Genomic DNA, 21790 nt, shown 5'->3' with positions numbered 1-21790 from the left:
GCCCTGGCCTGGCCGGCCGGGGGCTTGGGCAGGCACACCTCCATGGCTCAGGCCCATCGTCTTCCAGCTCGGCGTCGTACCGGGGAAACGACGATTCGGTAAACAAAAACGGCCGTGCAGTGCATGTCTACAACGTAACCACTGCTGCTACCGGAAGCACAGGAGACAGGGACGCATGGTGGGCGTATGATCCAGCTAGGCGTAGGTCCCGACCCCCTCCATTATTCGCTAATCTCCACGAGATCCTCCGATCTCCTTCCCTTGAGCTTTCCTGGACCCTACATATCCGCAGGCAAAGCTTAAAGGCGATCGATGCAGCTTAAAGCCGCCAGGGAATATCCATCCACGGGGATGGACCGGGGAAGGGCTGGCTAGTTTTACTGTCGACGCACAGGCCGAGAAAACAACAGTTTTGTTTGTGCGATCAGGATGCGTGGGGCAGATCGTGCCGGAGCAGGAGCCGAGCCTTTGGTTGGTGGGGGTGATCGTCGACTGTCTTTGGGTTAACCTGCTGCAGATACTGCACTGAAAAAAGGCGTTTGCCTCGCGCTTCAGCGTCGACTCCAGATGCATAGTCGTCAGTCTGTCAGAGCAGCAGCTGAAGCTGTGGTGTGCCATTCTTCTTCCTCCGTTTCACGGACACTTGTGGAGGATCGAGGATCGAATTCAGCTCAGCTAGCAGACGGGTAGCCAGTTCGGGACCTGCTTTAGGGTCGGATCACATCTCTTGGCACTCGATCTTACTAGCAAAGATTCTACGCTAACTTGTGCTCCCTTGGTCGGGTGCACAGGTTGGTGGCGAGGACATTCGACCGCAAGCCGCAGCGCAGCGACGGAATAATAGGTTACGAGGTACAAATCTGAAGGGCCCGGAGCGTCCACGTCGGCGAGGTTCTATCCGCCGGATCGCCGGGAAAGCGAGGACGGCGAGAGATAGCAACGGCGTCCCTTTCGCGTATCGCCGCAGCACCGACCGCGCCGCGTCGTAACCGAAACCGCACCGATGCAAGTGGTGTGGGCCTGTGGGGCGGGGTTGCGCGGTAGTGGAGTGGGACGCGACGCGTCTTTACCATGTGACAATGGGCCCAATGTGGATTAAGCTAGCTCAGAGCCCAATAGGGAGGGTGCTGTGCGTAACTCGAAAAGTGAGGCCCAACGCAGTTCAGAGCCCAACTGTATCTGACCACAGACCACCTAACCAGGGCCTGGATCGGACATATGATGCCACGGCGAGCGTTTACTTGGCCCAGCAGTTCTGGGTGATGATACTGGGCTCCAAACTGGCCCAGCTCTTGCAGTCGCATCGGAGGAACTTTGGAAGGAAACTTCTCTTCGTCGAAATCGAAATCGAAAAGGATACTAAGGCAAGAACCTTCACCCTTTCCTCGGTCAAACTCGGCGGCGTGTGAACCGGGATCGACCACAACACCGCCGGAGCAACGCGCCATCCGGCGACGAGAAAAGGGGAGGTCTCCGGCATCCAGAACCTTCCGGCGCTCTCTAGAACCCCACACCCTCATCGCAACGGAGCTGCCGGAATTAGCATCCACGAAAGGGTCCAAGCTCCCTACGACGCGGCCGCCGTCCGGATCGCATCCGACGGGCACCACGCGCCGGAACGTTCCAGAACCCCTCTCCCGGCCACACAAACCTTTAAATCCAGGCCCCGGTAGCCCTCCTCCCTCTCGTCCACCGGTTCTCCTCTGTTCCCCTCTTCTCGCAGCTCCGCTTGCAGGAGCAGAGTTTTCTTCTTTTCTTTTCCTCCCCAGAGATACTCTCGACGAGAAGGTCGCCATGGCCGGGAAGGGAGACGGGCCGGCGATCGGGATCGACCTCGGCACGACCTACTCGTGCGTCGGGGTCTGGCAACATGACCGCGTCGAGATCATCGCCAACGACCAGGGCAACCGCACCACGCCGTCGTACGTCGCGTTCACCGACTCCGAGAGGCTCATCGGCGACGCCGCCAAGAACCAGGTCGCCATGAACCCCATCAACACCGTCTTCGGTAAGTGCAGCGCCATCGATCTATCTTGTTAGGCGTATGATATTTGTTGTGTGTTTGTTGTTGCTCGATGGATCCGTTCAAAACGTGGGTTGTGGAATCTGAGACGACGCGTGGTTCGATTTTTGTTGCATGCAGATGCCAAGCGGCTCATCGGCCGGCGCTTCTCGGACGCGTCAGTGCAGAGCGACATCAAGCTGTGGCCTTTCAAGGTGGCCCCGGGCTCCGCCGACAAGCCCATGATCGGGGTGAAGTTTAGGGGCGAGGAGAAGCAGTTCTCGGCGGAGGAGATCTCCTCCATGATCCTAAACAAGATGAAGGAGACGGCCGAGGCCTACCTCGGCAGCACCATCAAGAACGCCGTCGTCACCGTCCCGGCCTACTTCAACGACTCCCAGCGCCAGGCCACCAAGGACGCCGGCGTCATCTCCGGCCTCAACGTCATGCGCATCATCAACGAGCCCACCGCCGCGGCCATCGCCTACGGCCTCGACAAGAAGTCGAGCAGCGACGGCGAGAAGAACGTGCTCATCTTCGACCTCGGCGGCGGCACCTTCGACGTCTCGCTCCTCACCATCGAGGAGGGCATCTTCGAGGTCAAGGCCACGGCCGGCGACACCCACCTGGGGGGCGAGGACTTCGATAACCGCCTCGTCAACCACTTCGTGCAGGAGTTCAAGAGGAAGAACAAGAAGGACATCACCGGCAACCCCAGGGCGCTCCGGCGTCTGAGGACGGCCTGCGAGAGGGCCAAGAGGACGCTCTCATCTACCGCCCAGACCACCATCGAGATCGACTCCCTCTACGAGGGCATCGACTTCTACACGACCATCACTCGCGCCCGGTTCGAGGAGCTTAACATGGACCTCTTCCGCAAGTGCATGGAGCCCGTGGAGAAGTGCCTCCGCGACGCCAAGATGGACAAGAGCAGCGTGCACGACGTCGTGCTCGTCGGCGGCTCCACCCGCATCCCCCGCGTGCAGCAGCTGCTCCAGGACTTCTTCAACGGCAAGGAGCTCTGCAAGAGCATCAACCCCGACGAGGCCGTCGCGTACGGCGCCGCCGTCCAGGCAGCCATCCTCACCGGCGAGGGCAACGAGAAGGTGCAGGACCTGCTCCTGCTCGACGTCTCGCCGCTCTCGCTCGGCCTGGAGACGGCCGGAGGCGTCATGACCGTGCTGATCCCGAGGAACACCACCATCCCGACCAAGAAGGAGCAGGTCTTCTCCACCTACTCCGACAACCAGCCCGGCGTGCTCATCCAGGTGTACGAGGGTGAGAGGGCCCGGACCAAGGACAACAACCTGCTCGGCAAATTCGAGCTCTCCGGCATCCCTCCGGCGCCCAGGGGCGTCCCCCAGATCACCGTGTGCTTCGACATGGACGCCAATGGCATCCTGAACGTGTCGGCGGAGGACAAGACCACCGGCCAGAAGAACAAGATCACGATCACCAACGACAAGGGCCGGCTGAGCAAGGAGGAGATCGAGAAGATGGTGCAGGAGGCCGAGAAGTACAAGGCCGAGGACGAGGAGCACAAGAAGAAGGTGGACGCCAAGAACTCGCTGGAGAACTACGCCTACAACATGCGCAACACCATCAGGGACGACAAGATCGCGTCCAAGCTCCCGGAGGCCGAGAAGAAGAAGATCGACGATGCCATCGAGGGGGCCATCACCTGGCTGGACAACAACCAGCTCGCCGAGGTTGACGAGTTTGAGGACAAGATGAAGGAACTGGAGGGCATCTGCAACCCCATCATCGCCAAGATGTACCAGGGCGCCGCTGGTCCTGACATGGCCGGTGGCATGGCTGAGGATGCTCCGGCGGCCGGCGGCAGCAGTGGTGCTGGACCCAAGATCGAGGAAGTCGACTAAATGAGGATATTTTGATCGCTAGTCCTGCTCTAAAATAATCTGCCGCTGATTTACACAGTGGATCTTGTACTCTTCCTGCAGTTTTTGGTTTTCGGCTTTTCGCCATACATAGGGCCCTAGTTTATGTTTAAGTTGATTTGGAACCATGATTATAAATAGTGATTAGTAGATTATGCTTCTTAATTCCATGCATCTATCGGATGTTCTGCATTGTCTGGTTGAATGCTAAAACCTTTTGCAACGTACGACAGGTAGAAAATACTGATAGTTCATAAAACGTTGTCCTGCAATATGGAGGACCTTTTGAATAATTCAGGCTGAAAAAAATATCTAAATAGAAGGGTTTTCACTGTTACTGTGACAATTTGTATGTTCATTCAATCTGATACTGGAAGTTCTCTGATCCATGTTTCAACATCACAGTTAAAAAATATACCAACTCAAACAAAACCTCCATACATAAAAGATGAGTACAGGAATCTGAGTATTTGATCTTGTTCCTCACTGATTCGGAACGTGGCAAGTGGGCTGTCACCATCTACCACTATAATACATAAAAGAAGAGTACAGGAATATGAAATATTTGTTCCTCACTGATTCAGATTATGGCTAGTGGGCTGTCACCCTAAACCGCTATAGCTCTTCACGCTCGCCAGAACTTCTTCCTCTAACTTAACCAGTGTGCGGCAGAACTCCTCAGCATCTTTGGCTGGTTCCTTGAATGTGAACCTGAACTCCTTCCAGTGGTATTGATGAGGGACATTACCCAGGCTGGCTCTTTCAGGGACTTTGGCGAGCACATCAAAACCATGGTGGTCAATGGAAAGCATGACCGCGTTCTAAAAGCAAAGACAGAGGATAATGGTCAATTGTACTGAACCAGTGGAAACGTCATAATTTGGACGACAAGAAGGAAGCCTCACAAGTAAGAAACTACAAGAGTATACTATGCAACATTGCAGTTTGTGCAGATATAAGAGAATCACTTACTCTTGCCAACACATTAAAATACTCAAAACAGAAAAGTATTAGTGCTCTCCTTCTCGAGTCACTTCGGTTGATACCATCAATAAGCTTCGCAGAGAAGGGCACTAGGAAGGAGAATATATAATTAGGAAATGAACATAGTGGTGCAAAATGAAAAGGTGCAGAAACGATGATTGTTGAGAGCAACCAATAAGTAGCACCCTAGTGTTAAATATCTAGCTTAACATGTGATCTCCATGTAGCATCCATTAAACAAAGATGCAGAGGTGAAAGAGCTTAACAATCAAGAAAACAGCTTACTTAACAGATCTGGTTTTGGTGGTTCGAAGCTGTCTAACTCAATATTATGGCTGCTTCCAGAGGAATCTATGTAGACACATGAACTGCAAGGGAGATAGATTGCTTGCTGAAACTGCTTGCATGAGTAATAAGAAAAGATTCCAAACATCAGAAAATCAACAGGGACATATTACAAACCCAATGTCAAATTTGAAGATGCTGTAGGAGCTGTCCTCATTGAGTAGACTAAGGAGGCCCTCACTCCGTGATCTGCAGGTAGCACCCGCAGAAGACAATATTGCTGTCACTCCATGACTAGCTGCACTAGAAGCTTCATGTTCCTTCATAATAGCTTTCTTTAGGCTATCGGCGATAATTGGAACCTTAAGCACAAAACATAGAGATTAATTGGCATCGCCTTACTACCTATAATAAGCAAGAAAGCATGTTCATCCCTACTAGAGACTTCAAAAAAAAGTTTACCTTTGAGTCTTTCAGGCGCAGAACATCACCGGTCATAGCAACACGAGGAGGCATCTGCATACGACAAAAAGATCAAGGTAACAAAATGTATACATATTTATAATAAATAGGAGAATTGCAGACAAGCAACAACATTGGTGCGCACTAAGTTGAAATTCAAAGAGAAGGACCTTATGCAGTGACTTCAGCAAGCTCACAACCCGACCCCGTATCGGACTGGACACAGCAAGAGAACCCCGCTCGTCGATTACAATGTTCTATATCCAACACAAGATTCCACACAAGTAAAACAATTTAATCACCACAGCAACTGATCGAACATCATAAGTAAATGAAGAATAGTACTAAGGTCTTTACAATGTTGTGCATGTCATTCTCAGGGACGATCAAGTAGGGCGTGCCCTTCTGGATCATGTAGTGCACCCTCGACGTGTAAATCTCCTCCTTGCTGCCCAAGAGCACCCCCAACCAAGACCAATCAAAACAAAGAACTTAGAACCGTTGCCGTTCCCAGCCTTATTCGCAAAAGGCACAAATACGGGGATGATACGACACAAGCGTATGAATCGAGAGAGTAGCAACCGGGTGTACGCACCTTCCCTTGGCGTCGGCCTTGATTGTGTTGAGGTGGGCTTCCCAACCGGCGGCCAAGATGTTCTGCAAAAGCAGGGGGCCGAGGCAAGTCAGAGCAAGAACAGCAGTAGGTGATAAGGGAGGAGCGGGCGCTGATGTTGCTGGCGAGCAGTACTGGAGCAGTACCCGGCACTTGTGGGTGATGGATAGCGCGGTGGATTTGATCTTCGCCGCAGCCATGGCCTCCACTCCAGGCGCGCGCGCCAAGTGCTCGACGAAATGTCTCCGAGGCGGGGGCTCGGTAGGGCAACGGGCAGAGGGCCGCGGCGATTGGAAGAGGCGGAGCCGTCTCCGACTGGCCCGGTCTCTGATTCGGTTGTGAAGTGAAACGCTCTAGCAGCCGGCGGGCCAGTCTCGCCGCCGTCGATGGATGTCTGTGTCGGTTGGAGTTGGACGCGCCAGCGCCGTCAGGGAGTCGGGGGTGAGGGCGGCTGCGAAGTGGAACAGTCTGGCTGGACGAGGAAGATGCTGGTACGCGGGCCGGTGGGCCGCTAAGCCGCTTCGCCGCTACTTGGAGGCCTAGGCCCAATTTCCTGCCCGGTTCATACTTGCAGCTCGGTGTCTTTCCCCCCCGAAACAAGGATGTAAACTCATAAACTGTGCACGAATCAGATGCAAACTTCAATGGCTAATCATGATCATCGCAGTATATAAACGTCCCAGGCCAATTACCAAACACAACGCTCGCGCCCACATCATCTCTACGGCGGAAGTTGTAGCGCCGCCTGTTCCTCGCCTCGCGCAGTAGCATCCGAGAACACGGAGATGGCGGCGTTGAACGGCGACGACGGCCCGGCGGTCGGCATCGACCTGGGGACGACGTACTCGTGCGTGTCCGTGTGGCGGAACGACCGCGGCGAGGTCATCCCCAACGACCAGGGCAACCTCCTCACGCCGTCGTGCGTCGCGTTCGCCGGCGCCGCGAGGCTCGTCGGCGACGCGGCCGTGAACCAGGCCGCCCTGAACCCCGCCAACACCATCCACGGTGAGAAACTCTATCTGTGCTTTTATTGCTTTTGTTTCTGTAAGTTGCTGCATGCCGCCGAGGTGTTCGTGAATGATACTCATCAGATAGTAGTACAGGAAGAAGATTCAGCACCACGACGCGGCTGCCCAACACAGATGGCCGATCTGAGTCAGGTCACCTGATGAGACCGTTCGTCCCGTTTGCCTGCTACGAACTGCTGCCTGTTCATATTTCTGTCATTATTTTTTTCCAACAAATTAATGAACCACTGGTTTAGTGGAGCAGGTTTTCGTCTTCTGCGTGACCGTTTAGTTTCCCAAAGCACGTTCAAAATTTTCATTTAATTTTTGCATGCGAACGGATCAATTCCAAGGCCAAAACTAGCATTTTCAAAACACGAAAACAAAAGATATTCAGGCAATTAAAATGGCAAGAACTTGTTTTTTTAATTCGTGTGCTACTGTAAGTTATATGCACTTGATTGATGAGTAATCTCTTCTCTCGCAGATGTGAAGCGACTGATTGGCCGAAGATTTAGCGACGAGATTGTCCAGGAAGATATCAAGCTGTGGCCTTTCAAAGTCGTCGCGGGTCGCCAGGACCGGCCAATGATCCTGGTCCAGTACAAAGGCGAGGAGAAGCAGTTCTCTGCCAAGGAGATCTCCTCCATGGTGCTGGCAAAGATGAAGGAGACAGCGGAGGTCTACCTCGAGACGACGGTCAAGCACGCCGTCATCACCGTCCCGGTCTACTTCAACAACTCGCAACGCCAGGCCACCATTGACGCCGGCACCATCGCCGGCCTGGACGTCATGTGCATCAACGAGCCCATCGCCGCTGCCATCGCGTACGGCCTTGAGAAGATGCCAAGCAGCGACGGAAGGAGGACGGTGCTCATCTTCGATCTCGGCGGTGGCACCATGGACGTCTCCCTCCTGAACATCGATCCCGGTGTGGATATAGACATGGCGCTGTTCGACGTGAAGGCCATCGCCGGCGACACCCACCTTGGCGGCGCGGATTTCGACAACGAGATGGTCAAGCACTTCCTGCGGGAGTTCATAAGGAAGCACAAGAAGATGGACGTCCGGAGTAACCCAAGGGCGCTCCGGCGGCTCAGGGCGGCCTGTGAGCGGGCGAAGCGGCTGCTGTCTTCCACGAGCCAGACCAGCATCGACATCGACTCGTTCCACGACGGCATCGACTTCTACGCGACCATGACGCGCTGCCGTTTCGAGGAGCTCAACAGAGACCTCTTCGGCAAGTGCGTGGAGGCCGTGGAGAAGTGCCTCCGCGACGCCGCGGTGGACAGGAGCAGCATCGACGACGTGGTCCTCGTGGGCGGCTCCACCCGCATCCCCAAGGTGCAGAGCATGCTCCGGGACTTTTTCGGCGGCAAGGAGCTCTGTTTGGGCATCAACCCCGACGAGGCCGTGGCGCACGGGGCCGCGATCAAGGCTGCTGTCATCCGCAGCGACGCCGGGCGCCAGAAGATGCGGGAGCTGATACTGGTCGAGGTCACGCCGCTCTCGGCGGGGTGGAAACGACCGGAGGCGCCATGACGGTGCTGATCCCGAGGAACACCACCGTCCCGGCCAAGAAGGAGTGGCTCTTCTCCACCTGCACCGACAACCAGGACAGCGTGCTCATTAGGGTGTACGAGGGCGAGCGGGCGAGCACCAGGGACAACTACCTGCTCGGCAGGTTCGAGCTCTCCGGCATCGCCCGGGCGCCCAGGGCGGCGCCCCGGATCGTCGTGAGCTTTGAGGTCGACGAGAATGGCGTGCTGAACGTGTCCGCGGAGGATAAAACGACCGGGCAGAAGAAGGAGATCACCATTTCCAGCGACAGGGGGCTGCTGAGCAAGGAGGAGATCGAGCGCATAGTGCAGGAGGCGGAGGAGTTCAAGGCGGAGGACAAGGAGAAAATGAAGGAAGCTGGGCAGACGAACGGCCGGCCTTGAGAACTAGGCGCACAATGTCAATGTGTTTGTGCAAGCAATAGCAACCCTATCATCGAAACTTCAGTGGATGGTTTTGTTATGCAGTGGATGCTTGGATTTGCGTATGTGCATGGCCATAGCCTATGTCGTGGTATCTTTTTGTTTCAGGGATCATGGTTTAATTTTATGCAGGAATTATTATCCTTTTATATATCACTTGGATTACCACTCGTTTGCAAAACTATTTTCAAGTTGGGAATAGTTCATGTGTTCTGTAGATACAGTGCTGTCTTTTCTGTGGTCAGGTGATTGCTACATCGTACACAAGAAAAAAAGGGAAAATGCTCGTTTTCATGGCTGAGGGCAAGGTCATCGACTCATCGTTGAACTATCAATATGCTGTGCAGAATCACGTTGAACCCATAGCGATTAGTGAAGCAAGCTGCTCGAGTGCTTGTGGAGGTTAACCTGAAAATATTACTGATGAAAAAGATTTGTGCGCAGGCCGGGGGGCTGCTGAGACGCTCTGGTTATCTAGGCCCAATTAACTGTTGGTGGGTTCAGACGTTCAGCCGGCCGAACAGTGGGCGTGCGACTCGGTCCATGTGCTCGGATACTTCCAGCCAGTTCAAAATTCCGTGATCAGATGACGTGGAGCTGCGCCGTTGAATGGCACGAGGCGCCTGCGGTCCGGGTCGTCGACGCACCCCTGCGTGGCCGGCGGAGGCCCTCTGCGCACCAAGCCACCATGGCCATCGGCAACCTCCTCAGCGCCGCTCACACCATCCTGCGCCGCCGGCCGTCTTCCCTCTTCACCGACGCCGCCGCGAACAGTGACTGACCTTTCCCATCGGCTAGCACGGCCCTGAACCCCCGATTATTTTATCACGGAGACGTGGTAAAAGGTGGGTGCCATGTCTGTTCATGTCACCTGTCACCATCTCGCCCCTCTTCCCACGCCTCCTGACAAACTTTCGGCGCTGCCTTTGTTTCTGCCCTTGCACACGTGACAGGCGTACGGCGACTTCACCTGGATACCTGCACACCTGGATACCTGTGCAGCTCCCCACGACCACGAGGCCTTGCCCTTGCTCCCATGGACAAACTGGAACCGGCGTGGAAGACAAGGGGCTGTGTTTAGTTCGGCAGGCGTAAAGGTAAAAAAAATTTTGAAAGAAATTTTACCAATTTGAAGTACTAAATAAAATCTATTTATAAAACTTTTTGCATGGTTGGGTTGTAAATCGCGAGACGAATCTAATGATACTAATTAATCCATAATTAAGCAATAATTAGCGGATGGTTACTGTAGCATCACTGTTGCAAATCGTGGATTAAGTAGGCTCATTAGATTCGTATCGCGATTTACAGCCCATCCATGTAAAAAGTTTTGTAAATAGACTTCATTTAGTAGTTCAAATTAGTAAGATTCCTTTAAAAATTTTGCGTTTACGGTTTTTTTGCGTTTACGGGGAGGAAACTCCAACGTTACTTTGCTGGTTTTCTCCCCTTGGTAATCTCGCTGTCGCTAGCAATATTTGCTAGCTTCTCGTTCAGAAGTCAGAACTCCTTGCTTCAAAAGATATGCTCGCTGGATTATACCACCATGGTCCATGGGTGAGAGTAGCAGAGTACGAAATCAAGCCAGATTGTTGTTTGATCCTTGAAATCAAGCCACGTTTCAGCAAAAAAGCAGGATGGTGAGATCAGCGAAACCCCGTACCCTGGCTGGGCAAAAGGGATGCAAATTTCAAACGCAGCCTTGTCCCCTTTCGTTTCCTAGAACTTGGATTTGTAAAATCTTTGTGGCCTAAATTGACTTTTGCCAAAAGCTGAAAAGTTTGGTTATTATCTTTTAAAATTTAAATCAAACACATCGTACAACGATCAACATATGGATTAATCTCATTCATGTCTCAAAGAACGACATTTGAAAAACAGAGTAACGCATTCAAAAAGAAATTTTAGTTAGTGCACAAGAAAACCAGGCTGACATCTGCACGAAACAGAACTGCAGCACGTTCGCACCTTTTCTTCTTTTTTGACTGGGTTTGGGCAAAACCGCTCCTCTTCCATCCAAACTGTTAGCGACTGTTGTGTTTAGCCTTAATTAGCTTCAGTTTCTTTTTCAGTTTCGCATGCACCTTGCCTATATTATCTGTAAACTCTTATGATCAATGTATTCACGTGTTCATGGTATCATTTGCGTTTCTTTTCTGAAACTTTACCGCTTCCGCTTCTCCCTGCCCATGGCCGACGACGACCTGGCTGCCGCGGCGGCGGCCGCCGCACGCGCTGAAGAAGCGCGTCTCGCTGATCAGGCTGCCGCCGCACGTCGCGCCCAGGCCAAGGAGGCTGCTGCCGCACAGCGTCAACTTCAAGACGAGGTGGCTCGTCACGAGCTCGCCTTGGCTGATGCGCGCCACCGCCGCTGCCGACGGCTCCGTCCACGACCACGAACCGTCCGACGACTCCAGCGACGACACACCTGATGCCGATGCTGTCTCCGCCCTCCACACCCAAGCTTTGGGCGTTCTCAACATCCGTGCACTTGTTCCGGTCGTCCTCGACCTGAACACCCCGTCGTTCTCCAAGTGGCGGCGCCTCTTCCTCCTCATCCTTGGCAAGTACGCCCTCGCCGACCACGTGCTGAGTGACGCCGTCTTCCCCAACGTTCCTCATTGGGTTCACATGGACCTCCATGTTCTCACATGGCTCTACGGCTCCATCACGTCGGAGCTGTTCGAGATCGTCGTCTCCTCTCCTTCGCCGTCCGCTTGTGCCGCGTGGGTCGCCCTCGAGCAGCAGTTCATCGGCAACTGCGAGACTCGCATCCAACTCATCAACACCGAGTTCCGCACACTGTGCCAGGGTGTTCTCTCCGTCACCGAGTACTGCCGGCGCATGAAGACCCTCGCCGACTCTCTCGTCGAGCTTGGCGAACCCGTCCCCGACCGCGCCCTCGCCTCGAACGTTCTGCACGGCCTCTCCGAGCGCTTCCACAACCTGCGGCTCTTTCTCCAGCAACGCCTGCTCCCATCCTTCGTCCCATCCTTCGTCGAGATTCGCTCCGAATTACTACTCGAAGAACTTACCATGGCGTCCTTGTCTTCCTCGCCGCCCAGCGCTCTCGTCGTCGCCCCCAAGTCTGCGGCCTCCGCACCTGCCTCGAGCGCACCTGCCTCGGGCGGACCATCGGGTGGAGCAATGGGAGGGGGCGATTGACGACGCTGGCGTGGGACTGGCTCCCGTGGCAGCGGATCCGGTGGCGAGTCCGGCGGCGCCCCGCGGCACCTGGGTGGCCAGTCCGACGGCGCCCCTGCTTCCGGAGGCGCGCAACACCTAGGTGGCGTCCCGCGCCCGCCCCCGGGCCACTGGCCCACGATCTACAATCCCTGGACTGGGACAATCCAGATGTGGCCCGGCCCGATCCAGGGGGGCACCATGTCGCCTGGTGGGCCAACGCGCCCACCGCCCCCGCACGGCCTGGTCGTTGGGCCTTCCTTCCCGCCCCCTGGCGCGCCTGGGGTGGTTGGTGCACCTAGCCTCCTTGGGCCACCTCCATCACAGCACACCATCCAGCAGCCCGTCTAGCAACAGGCTTTCAGCGGCTTTGGGCCATGGGATCAACGGGCACTCGCCGGTGCTTTTAGCACTATGACGACGCTCGCTCCTCCGGCTCCCTCGGGTGACTGGTACATGGACTCTGGTGCGACTGATCACATGGCGTCTCAGTCTGGTATATTGTCCCACTCCCACTCACCCACTTCCTCCACCCCTTCCTCCATCATTGTCGGTGATGGGACTATGCTTCCTATCACGGCCACTGGTTCTAACCATGTCGGTCCTCTCCGCCTAGACAATGTTCTTGTTTCCCCCCACATAATCAAAAACCTTGTCTCTGTTCGTCAGTTCACCACTGATAATGCTTGTTCTGTTGACTTTGACCCCTTTGGTTTTTCTGTGAAGGACCTCAGGACCCGGCGCTTGATTACCAGGTGCAATAGCGTCGGCCCTCTCTACCCAGTCCACCACCCGGCGCCCCCTACTACACCACCACATGCTCTTGTTACTGGAGTTTCCTCTCAGCTGTGGCATCGCCATCTTGGTCGCATCAGCCATGAGGCTCTCTCTCGCCTAGCTAGTCACTCTTTTATTTCTTATTCTAATGGCGTGGCTCTTGGTGACATCTGTCATGCGTGCCAACTTGGTCGTGGTCGTCATGTTCGCCTTCCGTTTCATAACTCGCAGTCTCGTGCCTCTCATGCCTTTGACCTTGTGCACTGTGATCTGTGGACTTCACCCATACCTAGTGTCAGTGGTTTCAAATACTACCTCGTTATTCTTGACGATTGCTCCCACCACATGTGGATGTTTCCTCTTCGTCAGAAGTCCGACACATTCTCCACTATTTCTCATTTTTTTCTCATTTGTTGCCACTCAATTTTCCACTTCCATTAAAAGTGTTCAATGCGACAACGGTCGTGAGTTTGACAATTCATCCTCCCGCTCTTTTTTCGCTCTCGCGGGGTTATGCTTCGCATGTCCTGCCCCTACACTTCCCAGCAAAATGGTAAGGCTGAACGCGCTCTTCGCACTCTCAACAATATCATCCACTCCCTCTTGTTTCAGAGTCATCTTCCTCCTCCTTTTTGGGTTGAGGCTCTTTATGCGGCCACCTATCTTTTTAATCGCCACCTTACCAAAACTCTTGATTTTTCCACGCCTCATCTGGCACTCTAAGGCCGCCCACCCACTTACACTCACCTTCGTGTCTTCGGCTGTAGGTGCTACCCTAACACCACTGCCACTGCTCCGCACAGACTGGCCCCTCGGTCTACTTTGTGTGTCTTCCTTGGCTATTCACCCGACCACAAAAGGTTATCGATGCATTGATGTCACCACAAATCGCATCCTCATCTCCCGCCATGTTGTTTTCGACGAGTCATCTTTCCCCTTCGCTGAGGCCCCCACCCCCTCGGCTCCAACTAATCTTGAGTTTTTGGATGAGTTTCCTTCACAGGATACAGTCTGGGTGCCGCCTGCTAGCCATGGTGCTACGCCACGACGTCCTCCAGGCGGCCCACCACCTGGCTTTCCGCCTCGAGCTGGTGCCGCATCGACTTCAGCACCAGGCGCAGGTGCTGGGCCTGGACCAGCTGGTCCAACAGCGGGCGCTGGGCCTCTCACGCCTGGCGGCCTGCTCCCGCCGCCTCCACCTAGGCCGCCACCTCCACCTGGGTTGCCGCGGCCTGGACCAACCAGTGCAGCCTCGCTTGGGCTCCCTGCCTCATCTGGGCCGACTGGTGCCTCTCCCGGGTTGGCGCATGGTGACTCACTTGCCGCGGAGCCAGGACTACAACAGCCTTTGGCGCCTGGACTGCAGCAGGTGTCATCCTCCAACGGCCCATGGCACTGGGCTGTTCCACCCGATGTCAACCGTGTCCGCTCCGCTCGCCTCCCATGGGTGCCGAGTGCCCCACCATTGATACCGGCTGGCGGTATCCCGGTGCCTCCCGTCGTCAACAGTCATGGCATGCGCACCCGTGCCAAGGGTGGGTTCCGACAGCCTCGCCTGAACCTTCAGGCCGTCGCCCTATTGCCGGTCCCTTCCTCTTATCGCCACGCTCTCGACGATCCCAACTGGCGGCATGCTATGGAGGATGAGTTCCAGGCTTTGGTCGCTAACAACACCTGGACCCTCGTCCGCCGGCCGCCTCTTGCCAATATCGTCACCGACAAATGGATATTCAAACACAAGCTTCACTCTGATGGGTCTCTTAATCGATACAAGGCACGCTGGGTTCTTCGCGGCTTCACCCAACGTCCTGGTATCGACTATGATGAGACTTTCAGCCCTGTCATCAAGCCTGCCACTATTCACATAGTCCTCAGTATTGCTCTCTCGGGTGATTGGCCCGTGCATCAGCTCGACGTCAACAATGCTTTTCTTCACGGGACTCTCACTGAGACGGTCTAATGTTCTCAGCCCGCTGGCTTCGTCGATGCCTCGCATCCGGATTATGTCTGCCGCCTCAACAAGTCCCTCTACGGACTTAAACAGGCCCCACGGGTATGGTATAGTTGCTTCGCCGCCCACCTGCGGTCCCTGGGATTTGTTGAAGCCAAATCCGACACGTCGCTTTTCATTTACCATCAGGGTACAGAGATTGCTTTTCGTCTCCTATATGTGGACTACGTTATTCTCACTGCCTCAACAGTGTCCATTCTCCAGCAAGTTACTGCCTCTCTGAAGAGTGCTTTTCCTATGAAAGACCTGGGCCCTCTTCAGCACTTTCTGGGCATCACCGTCACTCGTTCTTCTACTGGGATGGTTCTATCCCAGCAGCAGTACATATTGGATATTCTGGACCCGTGCCGGGATGACCGGCTGCAAGCCGTGCAGCACTCCTGTTGACGCACAGGCCAAGCTATCGGCTTCCGGCGACCCTGTGGCTGACGCTACTGTGTCTACCGCAGCCTTGTCTACCGCAGCCTCGTCGGGGCATTGCAGTACGTCACTTTCATCTGCCCTGATGTTACCTATGCCGTCCAGCAGGTTTGTCTACACATGCAGGATCCTCAGGAGCCTCATCTGACGGCCGTCAAGTGCATTCTCTACTATTTGCGTGGCACGACTGATCTTGGGCTCTTCATCGGCCGCTCGTCTTCATCCTCCCTCACGGTCTACATTGACGCTGACTGGGCTGGTTGTCCCGACACGCGCAAGTCCACCTCGGGCCACGCCGTCTTCCTTGGAGACAACCTCATCTCCTGGTCCAGCAAGCGTCAACATACGGTCTCCCGCTCCAGTGCCGAGGCTGAGTACCGCGCCGTCGCCAACGGCATCACCGAAGCCTCTTGGCTGCGTCAACTTCTCCAAGAGCTTCACCAGCCGCTCCAGCGTGCCACACTCGTCTACTGCGACAACGTGAGTGCCGTCTGCCTCTCGACGAATCCGGTGCAGCACCAACGCACAAAACAAGTCGAGATTGACCTTCACTTCGTCCGGGAACGGGTCGCCACTGGAGCTGTTCGCGTCCTACATGTGCCAACCACCTCGCAGTTCGCCGACCTCTTCACGAAGGGCCTGCCAACCGTGGTGTTCCAAGACTTTCGTTCCAGCGTGAACGTTCGGCCTACCGCCGCTCCTACTGCAGGGGTGTTGGTGACTGTTGTGTTTAGCCTTAATTAGCTTCAGTTTCTTTTTCAGTTTCGCATGCACCTTGCCTATATATCTGTAAACTCTTATGATCAATGTATTCACGTCTTCACAAACCACTCCCACACATTTGCGCACGCCGCACACACCTCTCGAAGGGAGATGGCGGCCGCCTCGAAGAGCGACGGTCCGGCGGTCGGCATCGACCTCGGTACGACCTACTCGTGCGTTGCCGTGTGGCGGCACGACCGTGGCGAGGTCATCGCCAACGACCAGGGCAACCGCCTCACGCCGTCCTGCGTCGCCTTCACCGGCACCGAAAGGCTCGTCGGCGACGCTGCCGTGAACCAGGCCGCCCTGAACCCCACCAACTCAATTTTCGGTGAGTAATACTCGCCGTTCTCCCCTCTGGCTCTGTAGCCTTCCAGTAGCTGTTCATCCTTCTTTTTTTTTTCGGTAGTGGTGTTTCCAGACGTCTGCGAAGCACAAAGATGGGGTTTTTCATGTGTGCCCCAGATCGATGTTCATTCAGTAGTAGGAACTAGGAAGCACATAGCTTGGTCGTCGCCGGCTCACAGCTCACCGCAGGCACTAGCTAAGTCGATCGAATCGCCCGCTCTTGCTCGATGAATGCATTGTCGTAACCTTCTCCTCTAGATGCCTAGTTCTTTAGTTCAGCCGATATTCTAATTTCTGCCATTATGCTTGTAACCTACACGGGAGTACTTTTTCTTCTTATTTACAACTGTTTAGTTTTCCCCCAGGCACGCCTAGTGAATTCCCCAGCCATATGTGTTTGTTCAATTCATCTCGAATCAACTACCAAAACTAAAATAAGAGGGGATGAAGTTGATTTGAACTAGTAATTGCAAGGATGCTGATAATTTCACAGCAATGCTTGCAGTTGTCCATGTAGATCCACAATTGAAACTATCCCATTGATGTTCTATTTAGTGGCCCCCAAATTCACGTACCTGAAGATGCCACTCCCTTGGAATCTCCAAATTATGGCAGTATGAAATCATACCTTTTTTTTCTGACAGAAATGACAGTGGATGCTAATTAAACTGAAGCTAAGCTATCTATTGGTTCACTCTTATTGACCGCATGACTAATTCTTTACAGAGGTGAAGAGACTGATTGGACGCCGATTCAGTGACAAATCTGTACAAGAAGATATCAAGTTATGGCCCTTCAAAGTCGTTGCAGGACATGAGGATAGACCGATGATCGTGGTGCAGTACAAAGGCGAGGAGAAGCAGTTCTCAGCCGAGGAGATATCCTCAATGGTGCTGGCCAAGATGAGGGAGACAGCTGAGGTTTACCTTGGCACCACAGTTAAGAATGCTGTCGTCACCGTCCCTGTCTACTTCAACAACTCTCAGCGCCAGGCAACCATTGACGCTGGCACCATCGCTGGCCTGAATGTCATGCACATCATCAACGAGCCCACTGCAGCCGCCATTGCCTATGGTCTTGAGAAGATGCCGGTCAGCAACAATGGGAGGACAGTGCTTGTGTTTGATCTTGGTGGTGGCACCTTTGACGTCTCCCTCCTCAACATTGATCCAGGCGTCAACATGGATAAGGGTCTGTTCGAGGTGATGGCCATCGCCGGCGACACTCACCTTGGAGGAGCAGATTTTGACAATGAGATGGTGAAATACTCTCTCAAGGAGTTCACAAGGAAACATAAGAACACGATGGACATTAACACCAACCAGAAGGCGCTGCGGCGGCTGAGGACTGCCTGTGAGAGAGCGAAGAGGATGCTATCTGCCACGGCACAGACCACCATCGAGGTCGACTCGCTCCATGACGGCATTGACTTCAGCATCACCATCACCCGCTCCAGATTTGAGGAACTCAACAAGGACCTCTTCAGCAAGTGCATGAAGGCTCTGGAGAAGTGCCTCCAGGATGCAAAGATGGACAGGAGCAGCGTCCACGACGTCGTCCTCGTGGGCGGCTCCACCCGCATTCCCAAGGTGCAGAGCATGCTCCGGGACTTTTTTGGTGGGAAGGAGCTCTGCCGGAGCATCAACCCTGATGAAGCCGTCGCGTATGGCGCTGCCATCCATGCCTCCGTTCTCAGTGGTCAAACCGACAATGGGAGGTTGGTGGATATGCTCCTGCGCGACATCACGCCGCTCTCGCTTGGGATAGAGATCATGTTGGATGAGATGGAGACCACGATTCATGATGTTATGAGCATTATGATCCCTCGAAATACAGCTATTCCCACAAAGAAGAAGAAGGGTTTTAAAACCGCGAACGATAACCAGACAGTTGTTTGCATCAAGGTGTACGAGGGCGAGAGCCCGAGCACCAAAGACAACAATCTGCTTGGCGAATTCAAGCTCACCGACATCCCTCCGGCACCCAAGGGCGTACCTATTGATGTCACCTTTGATATCGATGCGAACGGCGTCTTGAACGTGATGGCAGAGGAGATGTCTGGGCAGAGGAACAGCATCACCATCACTTACCGCAACGGCCGGCTGGGTAAGGAGGAAATCGAGCGCATGATTCAGAAGGCCGAGAGGTACAGGGGAAACTAAAGGAAGCCAACGAAATAAGCGTGCAAAGTGACTCTACAACCATGGCCGATCATCACAGGGGGTTCTATTAGAAAATTTATTTTGCACACCAGTTTGTCCTTACTGGCCGATCGTCCGTACTCGCGTTGGATTATGGTTAATGCTAGTATCGTATGCAACTTGTTGGCTTGGCCTATGTAGCCTAGCTTGTGCTCCATCTCTCTTTATCCTGGAACCAAGTTTTAATTGACGATGCTATACTACTAGTAACCTTCCAACTACATTTGTCGCTGCTACGTGTCTTTCATCTGCCAGATTAATTTTGAGTTGGGCTATAGTTTCACTGTTCCGTAGGCAGCAGTTTGTCTGATGTCAAAATGGCATCACTGAAGGATTGCTAGTTGTTACGGTTACACAATCCGATCCAGAGAAGGCAATGCTCATTGCATAGCCAAAAAATCATCAAACAACGAGAACTGGAACTGGACTACAACAGTTCATAAGCAGCTCACCAAACTGGCAGTATGTACCGCCAAGGCGTAAACACGTTGCATCAACGTGCCTTTTATATTATGATGAGGAGACAACCATGCATGTGCATGTTCTGCTGATAACATACTGTTCGGCATATAATTCTTTTAGTATTTTACCAGTGCCTAAGCTGAACAAACAGAACACCGCTCCGCTTAGCCAAACCAGTTGGGAGGAAAGCTGTTCTCCTCTATACCTCGTTAGAAAGCAAAGCCTGCAGATGAGGAAATGGTATCGGTATAACTGTAAATGTGTAGTGGAATTTGTCTGCCCAAGTCGCTAGAGATGGTAATCGAGATGATCTTTGCTGCATTCCTTGGCCTCCCTTTCTGCAACCACGTCACAAGCAGGCTTCAGGAGCAGAAAAATTGCCGGCAGTTTAACGCTTCGAGTTTGAATAAACAGTGCTGAAGGATGCAAGAGGCTTACAAGCAAGCACGAGATCCTTCTGCCACACGTATCTTGTCATCGTTCTATACATATGGGCGTATGGCCTGAGCACTAGCTGATGCTTTTCTTTGTTTCTGAAGCCATAGTTACCAAGGCAAATAAGATTCAGTTTCGTCAGTAGTAGTCAGCAACCAAGCCTCGAGAAGGCGGTAGCCTTCTATTAAGGTCTAACGCTCAAGATCAGAAGACATTGCGTCAGTTTCCTCCGACGGCATCTGTTTAAGTTGGGAGTAAGTTCAGTGCTCCGCCTAGGCGCCTACACGGAGTTGTCTGTGTAGTCTGAACTCTGAAGAATGGTTATTTACATGGCTGAGTGAGACCTGAGTGTAGGGTTTTCAGTGAAATATATACGCCTATAAGGTACAGCGGCAAGCTAGCAGAATCCATCATGCAACCAGAATTGGGGGTTTGTACTCGCACAAAAAAAGGAATTTGTGATTGGGCTGGAACCAACATTATCATCAGTGGTTCTGTGACGGGCTTCTGAGCGGCGTCGGTGATGTTCTGCCAAGGGCAAGTAAAGTTAGAGCACGAACAGAAGCGGATGACGCTGCGAGAAGCTCCCGGCACTTGTGACTGACAGAGAGGAACTCGTTGAGCTCACAGCTCGGCGCGCATTTGAACGGCATGACGAAATGTCTCCCGGTCCGTGTTCGGCCTGATCCCGCAAGCCCGGCGGGGTGGTGCATCGGTCAGTCGCGGTCGCCGCGGCGGTGCAGCCAAGGAAGAAGACCCGGGTCACTGTCTCGCGGCACGGCGACGCGGGATCGTGGCGGTCTGGCGGATGCATCGTCACTCGCCACGTCCCCCCAACGGGCGCAAAAGAACCCCCAGCGCTAGTGGCATGGCTGCAGCCTGCTACCCGCTTGTACCGGACTATCTGACTGGCTGAAGCTGAGCTAGAGAGATAGACGTCGCACTAGCATATTTGGTCCGTTTGCTCTTAAATTCTTAATCCTTAGTACCTTGCTTCGATGGGAAGACTTACCCATTGCAGTCTCAACTCTCTATATGGAAAAGAAGAAAGTATTGGATTCATCCCCAAGAGAGAAAACGGCCAAGAGGTCGGTCACGCGGCGCCTCTGCTTTTCCCACGCGGCCAGCTGCTGGGTGCTGGCTAGCCTTGCCACACCTGACAGGGCCAGCTCAAGAAACCCAAATCGGTTTGCTAGGAAAGCGAAGACTCTGGTCAAAAGCAGGCACTGTGGTGAAAAGAACCCAAGATCGAGGAAGTCACAAATGAGGAGATTTTGATCGCTAGTTCTGCTCTAAAATAATCTACCATACTGCAGATGCAGGGGTGAAAACACTACTGCCAGACTAGTATTCACAATTATTTATCCACCAATAAATTATCCTAACTGCCCAACACATGAATTGTTCTGATTATTAAAGAGGGTGTTTTTAAAAAAAATCTGATTAAATCACACCTCAGGTTTGTTGCAATTTGCAGCTTCAATCGATATTTGGGTTTGTTTGTTGTTTTCCTAAAAAAAAGCGCCTTGGCAACAGATGGGATACCCGTTACCTTGAGATTTTTTTAAAAAAAATACGTTATGATTAAAAACAGAGTAATAGAAAAAAACCAAGATTGATTTGTGAGAACCGATCTGTACTCCTAGGATTAGGGAGAAGACCCATATTCCTAAGGTCAAAGATTTCCACTTGGAAAAAAAAATCAAAGCTTGTGATGACCTTGTTTGGTATAAGCATTTTGTAACAACCTCTCTTCACTGCTTTCACAGTACCAACACATATGGTTTCGGAGCTAGCCGGTGATAGCACATGAAAAGGCAATGCGGAGGGCAAAATGAGAACATGGCACATTGAGATTACATTTTAAGATTATTCATTTGGATTTATGGGTGCAATGCATTTGTTGCCTCGGCTATATCAGAAGTGTATTATCGGAGAATATGTGACAAACATTAAAA

At 53.3% G+C, this 21790-nt stretch overlaps 2 protein-coding genes and 2 pseudogenes across 2 annotated transcripts; 3 read left to right on the top strand and 1 right to left on the bottom strand.

Moving 5' to 3' along the window:
- The first annotated feature begins 1677 nt into the window (after window positions 1–1677).
- On the top strand, window positions 1678–4060 carry LOC112873785 (probable mediator of RNA polymerase II transcription subunit 37c). Its single transcript, XM_025936838.1, has 2 exons — window positions 1678–2008; window positions 2144–4060. The coding sequence occupies exons 1-2, from the start codon at window positions 1795–1797 to the stop codon at window positions 3880–3882; spliced, it is 1953 nt and encodes a 650-aa protein (XP_025792623.1). The 5' UTR covers window positions 1678–1794; the 3' UTR covers window positions 3883–4060.
- Window positions 4061–4305: 245 nt separating this feature from the next.
- LOC112873786 lies at window positions 4306–6743 on the bottom strand. The gene is made up of 9 exons (XM_025936839.1): window positions 6391–6743; window positions 6227–6288; window positions 5989–6079; window positions 5802–5888; window positions 5632–5685; window positions 5347–5531; window positions 5170–5252; window positions 4873–4973; window positions 4306–4721 (listed from the first exon to the last, which is right to left on the bottom strand). The coding sequence occupies exons 1-9, from the start codon at window positions 6442–6444 to the stop codon at window positions 4503–4505; spliced, it is 936 nt and encodes a 311-aa protein (XP_025792624.1). The 5' UTR covers window positions 6445–6743; the 3' UTR covers window positions 4306–4502.
- A 286-nt stretch (window positions 6744–7029) lies between these two features.
- On the top strand, window positions 7030–10014 carry LOC112873349 (annotated as a pseudogene).
- Window positions 10015–16497: 6483 nt separating this feature from the next.
- Window positions 16498–18927, top strand: LOC112873348 (annotated as a pseudogene).
- Window positions 18928–21790: the final 2863 nt, after the last annotated feature.

The sequence above is a fragment of the Panicum hallii genome, chromosome 9 (assembly GCF_002211085.1).
Source record: "Panicum hallii strain FIL2 chromosome 9, PHallii_v3.1, whole genome shotgun sequence".
Classification (NCBI taxonomy): Eukaryota; Viridiplantae; Streptophyta; class Magnoliopsida; order Poales; family Poaceae; genus Panicum; species Panicum hallii.
The sequence above is the reverse complement of the archived record's forward strand: the minus strand, read 5'-3'. Positions and strand labels throughout refer to the sequence as shown.